Raw genomic sequence first — 12131 nt, 5'->3', positions numbered from 1 at the left:
CTGATGGGGTTTGAAGCAAAAACCTCATTCCTGGGACAACAAAGCTTCTAATTTTGTTAGTTCATTAACTTGCACAGAGCTGTCCAGGCTTTAGAGGTTTCCAATTCGGTCTCAGAAACGAAAATATTCTATCACAACACGGCTTGAATTTGATGTCGTAATCTGTTTGTTCGAATTAAAAGAAAACATTTTGAGCAATGTTGCACCTTCAATAACCCCGTGGAGATTGCACAGAGTACAAATTAAACACAAGTAGAATGCACCGACTCAGCGTTCAAAGCAGAGAGATTGCTGCCTGCAGCACACAGGGACAGAGCACTTCACACAGGAAATGCTTGGAACATTTGACAGTATCCAGAAAATATATTACATGATCCTTGCAATCATTGGTGTTCCTGGTAAGTGACAATGGAAGTGGTTTAAGTTGTATGCGTGCTTGTCTCTTGTTTTACTCTGTGACTGATCATGCTCTATCCTGATCTCGTGATTGTCGTTACACAGGGAGCCGAAAAGTGATATAATTTCCTTACATCAAATGGGTTGAGTTATTGCTGCATTTTTATTCAATTTCCTCAACTGATAGCAAGGCTTCATTTGTAACTCACAGGCTCACCTAATTATCAAGTTATTGTCTTTGCTTAAATACTGTGTATTGTCGAATTAGAGCTGAGTGAAGAAAACTCTCTGAATGAAGTTATTAGTCGGAGTATCAGATCGTATAAAATCATACTGAGTGTGGATCATTAACCAGAATGGAACTTCTGATCACAGTGACCACTGGGATCATATGTCACTGTAGAATTGTACTGAATGTGGCTAACTAACCAGAGTGGAACTCTTGATCCCAGTGACCATGTAATTTTGGAGTATCTGTGACTGTAGAAATGTACTGAGTGTGGGTCACGAACCAGAGTGGAACACCTGACCGCAGTGGTTTATTTATTTTATGGATTTATTTAGAGATACAGCATTGAAACAGGCCCTTCGGCCCACCGAGTCTGTGCCGACCAACTACCACCCATTTATACTAATCCTACATTAATCCCATATTCCCCACCACATCCCCACCATTCTCCTACCACCTACCTACACTAGGGGCAATTTACAATAGCCAATTTAACTATCAACCTGCAAGTCTTTGGCTGTGGGAGGAAACCGCAGCACCCGGTGGAAACCCACGTGGTCACAGGGAGAACTTGCAAACAGGCAGTACCCAAAACTGAACCAGGGTCGCTGGAACTGTGAGGCTGCGTTGCTAACCACTGCGCCACTGTACCGCCCGGTTGTGTATTATTTGGAGCGTATGTCACTGTAGAATTGTACTGACTGTGGATCACTTACTGGAGTGGAACACCTGATCCCATTGACTATGTATTACTGGGAGCATCTGATGATTATTAAGCAAGTATTCCTTCTTGGCGAAACTCACACTTACAATTTCGTAACTGCGTTATCTGCTCACAATGCAGTCAACTCTGTGTGGAAGAGGATCAAACACAGATTGAGTGATTGCGTTACTACCATCTCCATTTGGTCCGAAAGCATGACTCTGAGATTAGAGTTGTTTTTCACTTTAATTACAATTATAATTACAATTAGTGGCGTCACAGTGGTGCAGTGGTTAGCACCGCAGCCTCACAGCTCCAGCGACACCCGTTCAATTCTGGGTATTGCCTGTTTGGAGTTTGCAAGTTCTCCCTGTGTCTGCATGGGTTTTCTCCGGGTGCTACGGTTTCCTCCCACTGCCAAAAGACTTGCAGGTTGGTAGGTAAATTGGCCATTAGAAATTGCCCCTGTTATAGGTAGGTGCGATGGAAATATAGGGACAGGTGGGGATGTGGTAGGAATATGGGATTTGTGTAGGATTAGTATAAATGGGTGGTTGATGGTCGGCACAGACTCGGTGGGCAGAAGGGCCTGTTTCAGTGCTGTATCTCTAAATAATAAAAAAAATATACATCCCAATCTGACCTCTCTATTCTCCTTCTCTTTCACATAATATCAATGAGGGGCAGCACAGCAATTTTATATTAGGCATTTCATTGCCTGTCTGACTCAACACGATGAATAAAAACTTCAGATAGTGACCCCCTTCCCACTTTTTGGGGCTGACCGTGCTAGTAATGGAGGATGGGTACACCAGAGTCACTGACAGTGGAGAGGGTGTGGGCTGATGCTTGGCTTGGGGATTCCCGATTGCTGCACAGCTACCTGGCTGATCCACACCACTGGGGTCTGCCCACCATTCTCCATCACTTTGGCCGGCCCCTGGAGGCTTCTCCTTTTTGCCAGGTTTCCATGATTCCCTCTCCACCTCTGTTATTGTGTTGTAGCCGTTTACACGTCCTCAGCACGCATCCTCTTGTTCATTAATTGTACCATTCGCCTTGCCACAATATCCCATTTCTCATTGAATCACTCCCGCTCTCCACCCGACCGGCCTCCCCCTTTGTTTTTCTTGGCCCCAAACTCTACTTTTCCCGCTCCTCCATTGCTTTAAAGCTGCTAATTTCAATTATCATACAGTCCTGACGAAATTCTATCAGCCTCAATGGTTAACTTGGTTTCTCTCTCCATAGATGCTGATGGATCTGGTATCTGTTTTAATTATTCTCCTATTTTAATCAGATTTAAAGCAGTTTGGGTATAGTTTCCTCCAATACTGAAGCTTGGATATTTACAAGGGCGAGTGACAGAGATGAGAGCAGGGTTTCAGAGATGCAAGTCCCAAAATAACCTCAATTATCTTTGACATGCTCCCCTGAAGTCAGCCTGATTCAAAGGCTTGTCTTCCAGTTAGGCAGGAAAAAGTCTCGAGCCAACCTCGGGCCCATCGCGGTCCAAAGCATGACCCCTAGATTAGAACATTAGAGCATTACAGCGCAGTACAGGCCCTCGATGTTGCTCCGACCTGTGAAACCTTCTGACCTACACTATTCCATTTTCATCAATATCTCCATCCATTGACCACTGAAATACCCTAAAAGTGGGCGAGTCTACGACTGTTGCAGGCAGGGCGTTCCACGCCCCTACTACTCTCTGAGATATGAAACTACCTCCAACATCTGTCCTATATCTATCACCCCTCAACTTAAAGCTATGTCCCCTCGTGTTTGACATCACCATCCGAGGAAAAAGACTCTCACTATCCACCCTATCTAACCATCTGATTATCTTATATGTCTCTATTAAGTCACCTCTCCTCCTCCTTCTCTCCAACGAAAACAACCTCAAGTCCCTCAGCCTTGACTCGTAAGACCTTCCCTCCATACCAGGCAACATCCTAGTAAATCTACTCTGCACCCTTTCCAAAGATTCCACATCCTTCCTATAATGCAGTGACCAGAACTGCACGCAATACTCCAGGTGCGGCCTCACCAGAGTTTTGTACAGCTGCAGCATGTGGCTCCGAAACTCGATCCCCCTACTAATAAAAGCTAACACACCATATGCCTTCTTAACAGCCCTATTAACCTGGGTAGCAACTTTCAGGGATTTATGTTCCTGGACACCAAAATCCCTCTGCTCATCTACACTACCAAGAATCTTTCCATTAGCCCAGTACTCTGCATTCCTGTTACTCCTTCCAAAGTGAATCACCTCACACTTTTCCGCATTTAACTCCAGTTGCCATCTCTCAGCCCAGCTCTGCAGCCTATCTATGTCCCTCTGTACCCTACAACATCCTTCGGCACTATCCACAACTCCACCGACCTTAGTGTCATCCGCAAATTTACTAACCCACCCTTCTACACCCTCATCCAGGTCATTTATAAAAATGACAAACAGCAGTGGCCCCAAAACTGATCCTTGCGGTACACCACTAGTAACTAAACTCCAGGATGAACATTTGCCATCAACCACCACCCTCTGTCTTCTTTTAGCTAGCCAATTTCTGATCCAAAGCTCTAAATCACCTTCAACCCCATACTTCTGTATTTTCTGCAATAGCCTACCGTGGGGAACCTTATCAAAGGCCTTACTGAAATCCAAATACACCAGATCCACTGCTTTACCCTCATCCACCTGTTTGGTCACCTTCTCAAAAAACTCAATAAGGTTTGTGAGGCACGACCTACCCTTCACAGAACCGTGCTGACTATCGCGAATGAACTTATTCTTTTCAAGACAATTATAAATCCTATCTCTTATAACCTTTTCCAACATTTGACACACAACCGAAGTAAGGCTCACAGGTCTATAATTACCAGGGCTGTCTCTACTCCCTTTCTTGAACAAGGGGACAACATTTGCTATCCTCCAGTCTTCCGGCACTATTCCTGTCGACAATGACGACATGAAGATCAAGGACAAAGGCTCTGCAATCTCCTCCCTGGCTTCCCAGAGATTCCTAGGATAAATCCCATCTGGCCCAGGTGACTTATCTATTTTCACACTTTCCAAAATTGCTAACACCTCCTCCTTGTGAACCTCAATCCCATCTAGCCTAATAGGCTGAATCTCAGTATTCTCCTCGACAACATTTTCTTTCTCTACTGTAAATACTGACGGAAAATATTCATTTAACGCTTCCCCTATCTCCTCTGATTCCACACACAACCTCCCACTACTATCCTTGATTGGCCCTAATCTAACTCTCGTCATTCTTTTATTCCTGATAGACCGATAGAAAGCCTTAGGGTTTTCCTTGATCCTATCCGCCAATGACTTCTCGTGTCCTCTCCTTGCTCTTCTTAGCTTTCCCTTTAGATCCTTCCTGGCTAGCTTGTAACTCCCAAGCGCCCTAACTGAGCCATCACGTCTCATCCTAACATAAGCCTTCTTCTTCCTCTTGACAAGTGCTTCAACGTCTTTAGTAAACCATGGTTCCCTCGCTCGACAACTTCCTCCCTGCCTGACAGGTACATACTTATCAAGGACACGCAGCACCTGCTCCTTGAATAAGCTCCACATTTCGATTGTGCGCATCCCCTGCAGTTTCCTTCCCCATCCTACGCATCCTAAATCTTGCCTAATTGCATCATAATTTCCTTTCCCCCAGCTATAATTGTTGCCCTGCGGTATATACCTGTCCCTGCCCATCGCTAAGGTAAACCTAACCGAATTGTGATCACTATCACCAAAGTGCTCACCTACATCTAAATCTAACACCTGGCCGGGTTCATTACCCAGTACCAAATCCAATGTGGCATCGCCCCTGGTTGGCCTGTCTACATACTGTGTCAGAAAACCCTGCTGCACACACTGGACAAAAACTGACCCATCTAAGCTACTCGAACTATAGTATTTCCAGTCAATATTTGGAAAGTTACAGTCCCCCATAACAACTATCCTGTTACTCTCGCTCCTGTCGAGAATCAGTTTCGCTATCCTTTCCTCTACATCTCTGAAGCTATTCGGAGGTCTATAGAAAACTCCCAACAGGGTGACCTCTCCTCTCCTGTTTCTAACCTCGGCCCATACTACCTCAGCAGATGAGTCCTCAAACGTCCTTTCTGCCACCGTAATCCACTCCTTGATTAACAATGCCACCCCGCGCCTCTTTTACCAACTTCACTGTTCTTTCTGAAACATCTAAATCCCGGAACCTGCAACATCCATTCCGGTCCCGGCTCTACCCATGTCTCCGAATTGGCCACAACATCGAGATCCCAGGTACCAACCCATGCTGCAAGCTCACCCACCTTATTCCGGAAGCTCCTGGCGTTGAAGTAGACGCACTTTAAACCAAGTTCTTGCTTGCCAGTGCCCTCTTGCGTTTTGTAACCTTATCCCTGACCTCACTCCACTCAACATCCTGTACACTGGAACTGCAATTTAGGTTCCCATCCACCTGCTGAATTAGTTTAAACCCCCCAAAGAGCACTTGCAAATCTCCCCCCAGGATATTGGTACCCCTCTGGTTCAGGTGAAGACCATCCTGTTTGTCGAAGTCCCACCTACCCCAGAAAGAGCCCCAATTATCCAGGAAACCAAAACCCGCCCTCCTACACCATCCCTGCAGCCACGTGTTCAACTCCTCTCTCTCCCTATTCCTCGCTTCGCTGGTACGTGGCACGGGCAACAAGCAAGAGATAACCACTCTGTTTGTTCTCGCTCTAAGCTTCCACCCTAGCTCCCTGAATTTCTGCCTTAAATCCCCATCTCTCTTCCTACCTATGTCGTTGGTGCCTATGTGGAGCACGACTTGGGGCTGCTCCCCCTCCCCCTTAAGGATCCCAAAAACACACATATGGGAGTTGTTGTCTGATATCCTGCATTGCAATTCGCAACTCGAGGACTGTGGTGACAACTTTGATTGATGGGATTTTATTCCACAACCCTGGGGAAGTGCGTCCTAAGTGGAGTGGTTCCGAGTCCGAGAGGGTGAAGGTGAGAAGGTCTCTCTGACCATTACAATGGGGAACGTTCTCCTATCTTGTAATATGGCCTGATTCCGGGAACGTGTAGGGGAAGAGGGAGGGGGAATGCATGATTATTTACTCTGGTGAGGGATCTTCTACCCTATAGCGGGGTGCAAATCCACAGACGGAGAGGGGAACTAAATAGAAACTTAAAGGCTGTGGCCCCTGACAAGATTTCGGCAAAAGAACGAAAGACCTGTGCTCGGGAATTGCCGCACGCTTAGCCACGATGTTCCAGTATAGCTGCAACACTGGCACCTACACAGCAGTGTGAAACATTGCCCAGATATGCCCTGTGCACAAAAAATGGGACAAATCCAACCTTGCCATTTTCCGCCCTGTAAGTCTACTCTCAATCATTAGTAAAGTGATGGAAGATGCTGTCGACAGTGCTATCAAGTGGCAGTTGCTTAGAAATAACCTGCTCAGTGATGTACACTTTGGGTTCAGCCTGGGCTACTCAGCTCCTGACCTCATTACAGTCTTGCTTCAAACATGTACAGAAGAGCTGAACTCAAACGGTGAGGTGAGAGTGACTGCCCTGGACATCAAGGTAGCATTTGACCGAGTGTGCATCAAGGCGCCCTCGCAAAACTGAGGTAAATGGGAATCAGGAGCAAACTCTCTCCACTGGTTGCTGTCATACCTAACGCAAAGGAAGACGGTTGTGGTTGTTGGAGGTCAATCATCTCAGACCCAGGACATCACTGCAGGAGTTTTTTCAGGGTTGTGCGCTGGGCCCAACAATCTTCAGCCGCTTCATCACTGACCTTCCCTCAATCATAAGGTCAAGTTTGGTGAGGATCGCTGATGATTGCACAATTTGCAACATCATTCACGACTCCTCAGGTACTGACGCAGTCTGTGTAGAAATGCAGCAAGACCTGGACAATATTCAGGCTTGGGCTGATATGTGGTAAGTGACATGCTAGCCACACAAGTGCCAGACAATGACTATCTCAAAAAATACAGCATCTAACAATCTTGCCTTGACATTCAGTGGCATTACAATCACTGAATCCCCCACTATCAACATCCTAGGGGTTACCATTGACCAGAAAATGAGCTGGAGCAGCCACTTAATTGCCGTGGCTGAAAGAGCAGGTCAGAGTCTAGGAGTCCTGCGGCGAGGAACTCACCCCCTGCCTCCCCAAAGCTTGTCCAACATCTACAATGCACAAGTCGTCCGTGTTATGGAATACTCTCCAGTTGCCTGTATGAGTGCAGCTTCAGCAACACACAAGAAGCTTGACATCATCCAGGACAAAGCAGCTCGCTTGATTATCACACCATCCACAAACATTCACTTGCACCAGCAACGATGCACACTAGCAACAGTGTGTACCATCTACAAGATGCATTGTAGCAACGCACCAAGTCTCCTTAGGCAACACTTTCCAAAACCGTCATCTCTTACACCTGGAAGGACAATGGCAGCAGATACATGGGAGAACCCCAACTGCAACTTCCCCGCCAAGACACACACCGTTCCTTCACTGTCTTTGTGTCAAGAACCTGGAACTTCCTTCCTCACAGCACTGTTGGTTTACCACATGGAGTCCTGTGGTTCAAGAAGACAGTTTACCAGTACCTTCTGAAGGGCAATTAGGATGGACAATAAATGATTTCCGAGACACCAGTGCTCACATCCCATGAACGAATGAAATTGAGAAATTGTCCAAACATTTATCGTGGGGAGGGGTCTCCTATCCTATGCCTTTGCCTGATTTTGATCAGGGGAGTGGACAGAGGATGTGCATGATCATTTACAGTAGGGAAGGGTCACATATCATGTAGCTTGGTATGAGTGTGATGAGGGCGAGATTGCGAGGAAATGGGTGAACATTTATCGTAACGAGGGTCCTGCGATCTTGCAGCGCTGCCTGAGTGATAGGGGAAGTGTCTGATGTTTTTTTTGCCCGGGAGGATTTTCCTATCCTGTCCAAGTCCAATGAGGGGAAGAGCAAGTGTCCGATCATTTACCCTTCAGAGGGGTTTCCTATCCCGCAGAATGGTCCATGTTGGGGAGGCATTAGCTCCTCTTCAGTCCTGATGGAGGAGTCCACTATCCTGCAGTGTAGTCGATGTCCAGGGTAGGGGAGAGTAAGTGTCCACTCTTCAACCCTTGTGGGCGGGGTTGGGGGTGTGGGGGGTGGGGGAGGCGGGGGTTAGTCTTATATCCTGCATTTTGTTAGATGTCCAGGAGGAGGGAGATAAAATGGATTGTCTGATCATTTAACCTCGGTAGGGGTTTCCTATCCAATAGTGGAGGCCGAGTGCAAGGAGGGGAAGAGGTAATGTCTGATCATTTAGCTTGGAGAGGGGACTCCTTTCTTCCAGCATGGTCTGAGTCTAAGGTCGGGGTAGACGAGAGGCAGTCTCTTACCCTGGAGAGGGGTCTTCTATCATGCAGCTCGGTCTGAGTAAGAGTGTGGGAGGGGGATTGCCTCGCCCCAGCCTAAGAGACGGTTCTCCGATCATATAGTAGTCGCTAAGTCTGGGGAGTTGGAGGGTAGGAAATTTATTATATCCTATCACAGGGAGGGGTCTTCAACGCTGAAGCGTGGGCCGAGTCCAGGGAGGTACAGCGGGCTGCAGGTGTGTTTGATTCAAGATATGATGGAGGGACCTGATCATCTGGGCTTCTGAATGCAGGTGGCTGAAAGGAATTGAGAGCCAGATGGGGTATATTCATTGGACGACTGGTCAAATCACAAGGGTCGTCAATTCTTGGTGATGGGTTCCACTCCCGGGGGCGTGGGACCTTATCACGGGAACCTGGGGTACGATCCTGTAGATGGTGGTGGCCAATCCCAGAGATGGATGTGGTTTCATCCCATGGGAGTGAGGTCCGTTCCTCGATGTGGTGAGTTCCGACATCAGAGGTGGTGAGGTCCGATCTGGGGGAATGGGATCGATCCAGGATCAGGCAGTGTAATTTCAGGTGGAGGACATCCGATCCTAAGGGAAGGGCCAAAACTGAAGATTTACCGGCTCCAATCGACCAACCCGGTTGTTTTATGTGTGGCGTTGGTTATGACATGGGTACAAGGCCGGCCAGAAGACAACTGATAAAATCAGAGACTGCCGGCCTCAGTAAAAATATTCTAATTGCGAACCAGGCTCCTAGGAGCTGTTGCCTACCCATCAACTGCCCGGACTCCAGTAAACCCAGAAGTGGCAGGTTGTAGGCGATTTGTGTCGGGGTTGAGATGTTTAAAATTTTAAACACTGACGCTCTCAACCCACCTGTTTTAGGTACTAAAATCCTGTCCGTACCTTCTCAGTCAGGCATGGGAAATGTTTGATGAGTAATTTTCAGTTCCTTTTCCCTCTTCTCTCTTACAGTTAATTTATTGGCGATTGTGATCTTGTCCCGGGGAAAGTGCGGTCTCTCCACCTGCACCACTCGCTACCTGGTGGCCATGGCAGCAGCGGATCTACTAGTCATTATCACTGAAGTCTTACTGAGGTGGATAAGTTATTATTATTTCCCGGGATCTTTCCTGGACATAACACCTGTATGTACTGTTATCGTTGTCCTGATATGTGCAGCCACAGACTGGTCTGTCTGGTTCACTGTCACTTTCACCTTTGATCGCTTTGTGGTCATTTGTTGCCAGAAGATGAAAACAAAATATTGCACTGAGAAAACTGCGGCTGTGGTTCTAGCAACAACCTGCGTTCTGCTCAGCTTAAAAAACGTTCCCTTCTACTTTTCATTTGAGCCTGCAGAAGTAATCGACAATGTACCCTGGGGCTGTCCTGATAAGCCAAGCTACTATACTGAGCCCAGCTGGATGGCATTTGATTGGTTTGATACCATTTCATCGCCATTGTTGCCATTCACTTTAATTCTGGCGTTCAATGCTCTGACAGTCAGACGCATTGTAGTGGCCAGTCGAGTCCGGAAGGGACTGAGGGGTCAGAACAAGAGAGGGAATCGCATTGACCCAGAGATGGAGAGCAGAAGAAAGTCTGTGATTTTACTATTCACTATATCTGGCAACTTCATACTTTTGTGGTTGGTTTATATTGCAGATTTCTTATATTATAACATTACAGGATCAGATCCTGGGGGTTACAATGAATCTGAATTTGTATTTCGACGAGTTGGATATATGCTGCTGATTTTAAGTTGCTGCACAAACACATTTATTTATGGGGTGACTCAGTCCAAGTTCAGAGCGCAGTTCAAGAATTTGGTGAAATATCCGGTGACATCAATGATTCAACGAATAAATAAACAAAATAGCTGAAAGCAACCCAGAGGCGGGTGCCAGTGTTTCTAGTTCATGAATGCAATATGTAACCCCAGTGTGCAAGAGGTGACCAACAGCTGGATGACATGAATACACTGGTGTTTGGGGAGGGCGGTGGTGTTGCAGATGTGGGTCACACATGCTGAAGAAAATCAAAGCGGTGGGCGATAGACGACCTTTAGAAGATTGCTCAGCGAGGGGGAGGGGGAGTAGAGATAGAGCGCCCCTTATAGGAAAAGAAGTGATACAGCAGCCACAGTCTGTCCTCCCACATCCACTGGTTTGATTCTCAGCTCCTCACATCTGTTCAGAAAATAAAACTCGTTCTTATAAAAGCAAAATGGCGCAGATGCTAAACATCTTCTGGTGCCAGTTGATTATTAATAATAATTTTATTTTGGAAATACTTAATTCAGTCCACTTCCCTTCCATTATTCTTGCCGCTTTTCTGCAGTCTCTCTTACTGTCTCTGATGCTATTGGGAATGGAGTTTACATCTGGAGAAGTCTAGCTGAGAGGCTTGTACAGGGAGACAGGACTCACGGCCAGCGAGTGGAGCCGGGCTCAACTCAGTAATAGACAGTGTTGGTGCCTCAGAGTGGCGGCTGTTTGAATGAATGAGGCCCAATCCCTTACTAGTCCCCATGTCAGCAGATAGTTTTAACGGTTCTCTCTCCCCAGGTTCCGTAATTCTCTCCTCCAAACCTCCCGTCATCCCCTATCCTCAAAAAAAGCTTGAGCCTTTCTCCCTTTCAAAGTACGATCCCGTCTCCAACCACACTCTTCCCTCTAATGTCCTTGAATGTGGCGTTGCCCCACAAATCCGTGGCAATCATTCTTGGAATTCCACACTTCAGTCCTTCCAATAAGGATTCTACCCCTGCAACAGTATTGAAACTTCTCAAATCAAAGCCACAAAGGACACCCTATGTGACTGTAGCAAAGGTAAACTTTCCCTCATAATCCTCTGCGACCTGTCTGCAGCTTTTGACACTGTTGAGCACAGCAGCCACCTCCAACGCCTCTCCAATGTCGTCCATTTGGGTGGATCAGCTGTCATCTTTTTACTTTCCTAACTATCCAATTCGAGCTAGATAATTACAATAATTGGCTTCCTTTTCTTCTCTCGTGCCATTACCTTCGATGTTTCCACGGGTATATCCTTGGCCTCCTTCTCTTTCTCATTGATATGCTGCCGCTCACGACTTCATCCAAAAGCAGAAAGACAGTTTTCACATAAACTGACGACGTAGAGCTCCACCTCACCACCACATGTCCCAACTCATCCACTGCTGGTATATTATCAGACGACTGATCGGACACCCAGGACTGGATAAGCAGAAGTTTCCTGCAATTTAATATGGGAAAGTCAAAAGCAATTGTCAAAATGTCCCCATTACAAACTAGGTTCCCTCAGAACTGACTCCAACCCTCTCCCTGCCAACGTTCGGCCGGAGAATTGATCTGTTCAGAACATTTGTGTGATAGTTGACGCTGTGAGTAG

The 12131-nt window shown here is 46.7% G+C and overlaps 1 protein-coding gene across 1 annotated transcript; it reads left to right on the top strand.

Annotated features, from left to right (window-relative positions):
• Positions 1 to 331: 331 nt before the first annotated feature.
• LOC137345214 (probable G-protein coupled receptor 139) lies at positions 332 to 10624 on the top strand. Its single transcript, XM_068008678.1, has 2 exons — positions 332 to 398; positions 9714 to 10624. The coding sequence occupies exons 1-2, from the start codon at positions 332 to 334 to the stop codon at positions 10622 to 10624; spliced, it is 978 nt and encodes a 325-aa protein (XP_067864779.1).
• Positions 10625 to 12131: the final 1507 nt, after the last annotated feature.

Source organism: Heterodontus francisci, chromosome 28 (genome assembly GCF_036365525.1).
Source record: "Heterodontus francisci isolate sHetFra1 chromosome 28, sHetFra1.hap1, whole genome shotgun sequence".
Lineage (NCBI taxonomy): Eukaryota > Metazoa > Chordata > Chondrichthyes > Heterodontiformes > Heterodontidae > Heterodontus > Heterodontus francisci.
This window is presented reverse-complemented; position numbering and strand designations above follow the sequence as displayed.

Coding starts and splice junctions, on each gene's coding strand:
- LOC137345214 (XM_068008678.1), top strand. CDS start 332: ATGCTTGGAACATTTGACAGTATCCAGAAAATATATTACATGATCCTT. Junction 399..9,713: donor TGCAATCATTGGTGTTCCTG/GTAAGTGACAAT, acceptor TCTCTCTTACAG/TTAATTTATTGGCGATTGTG.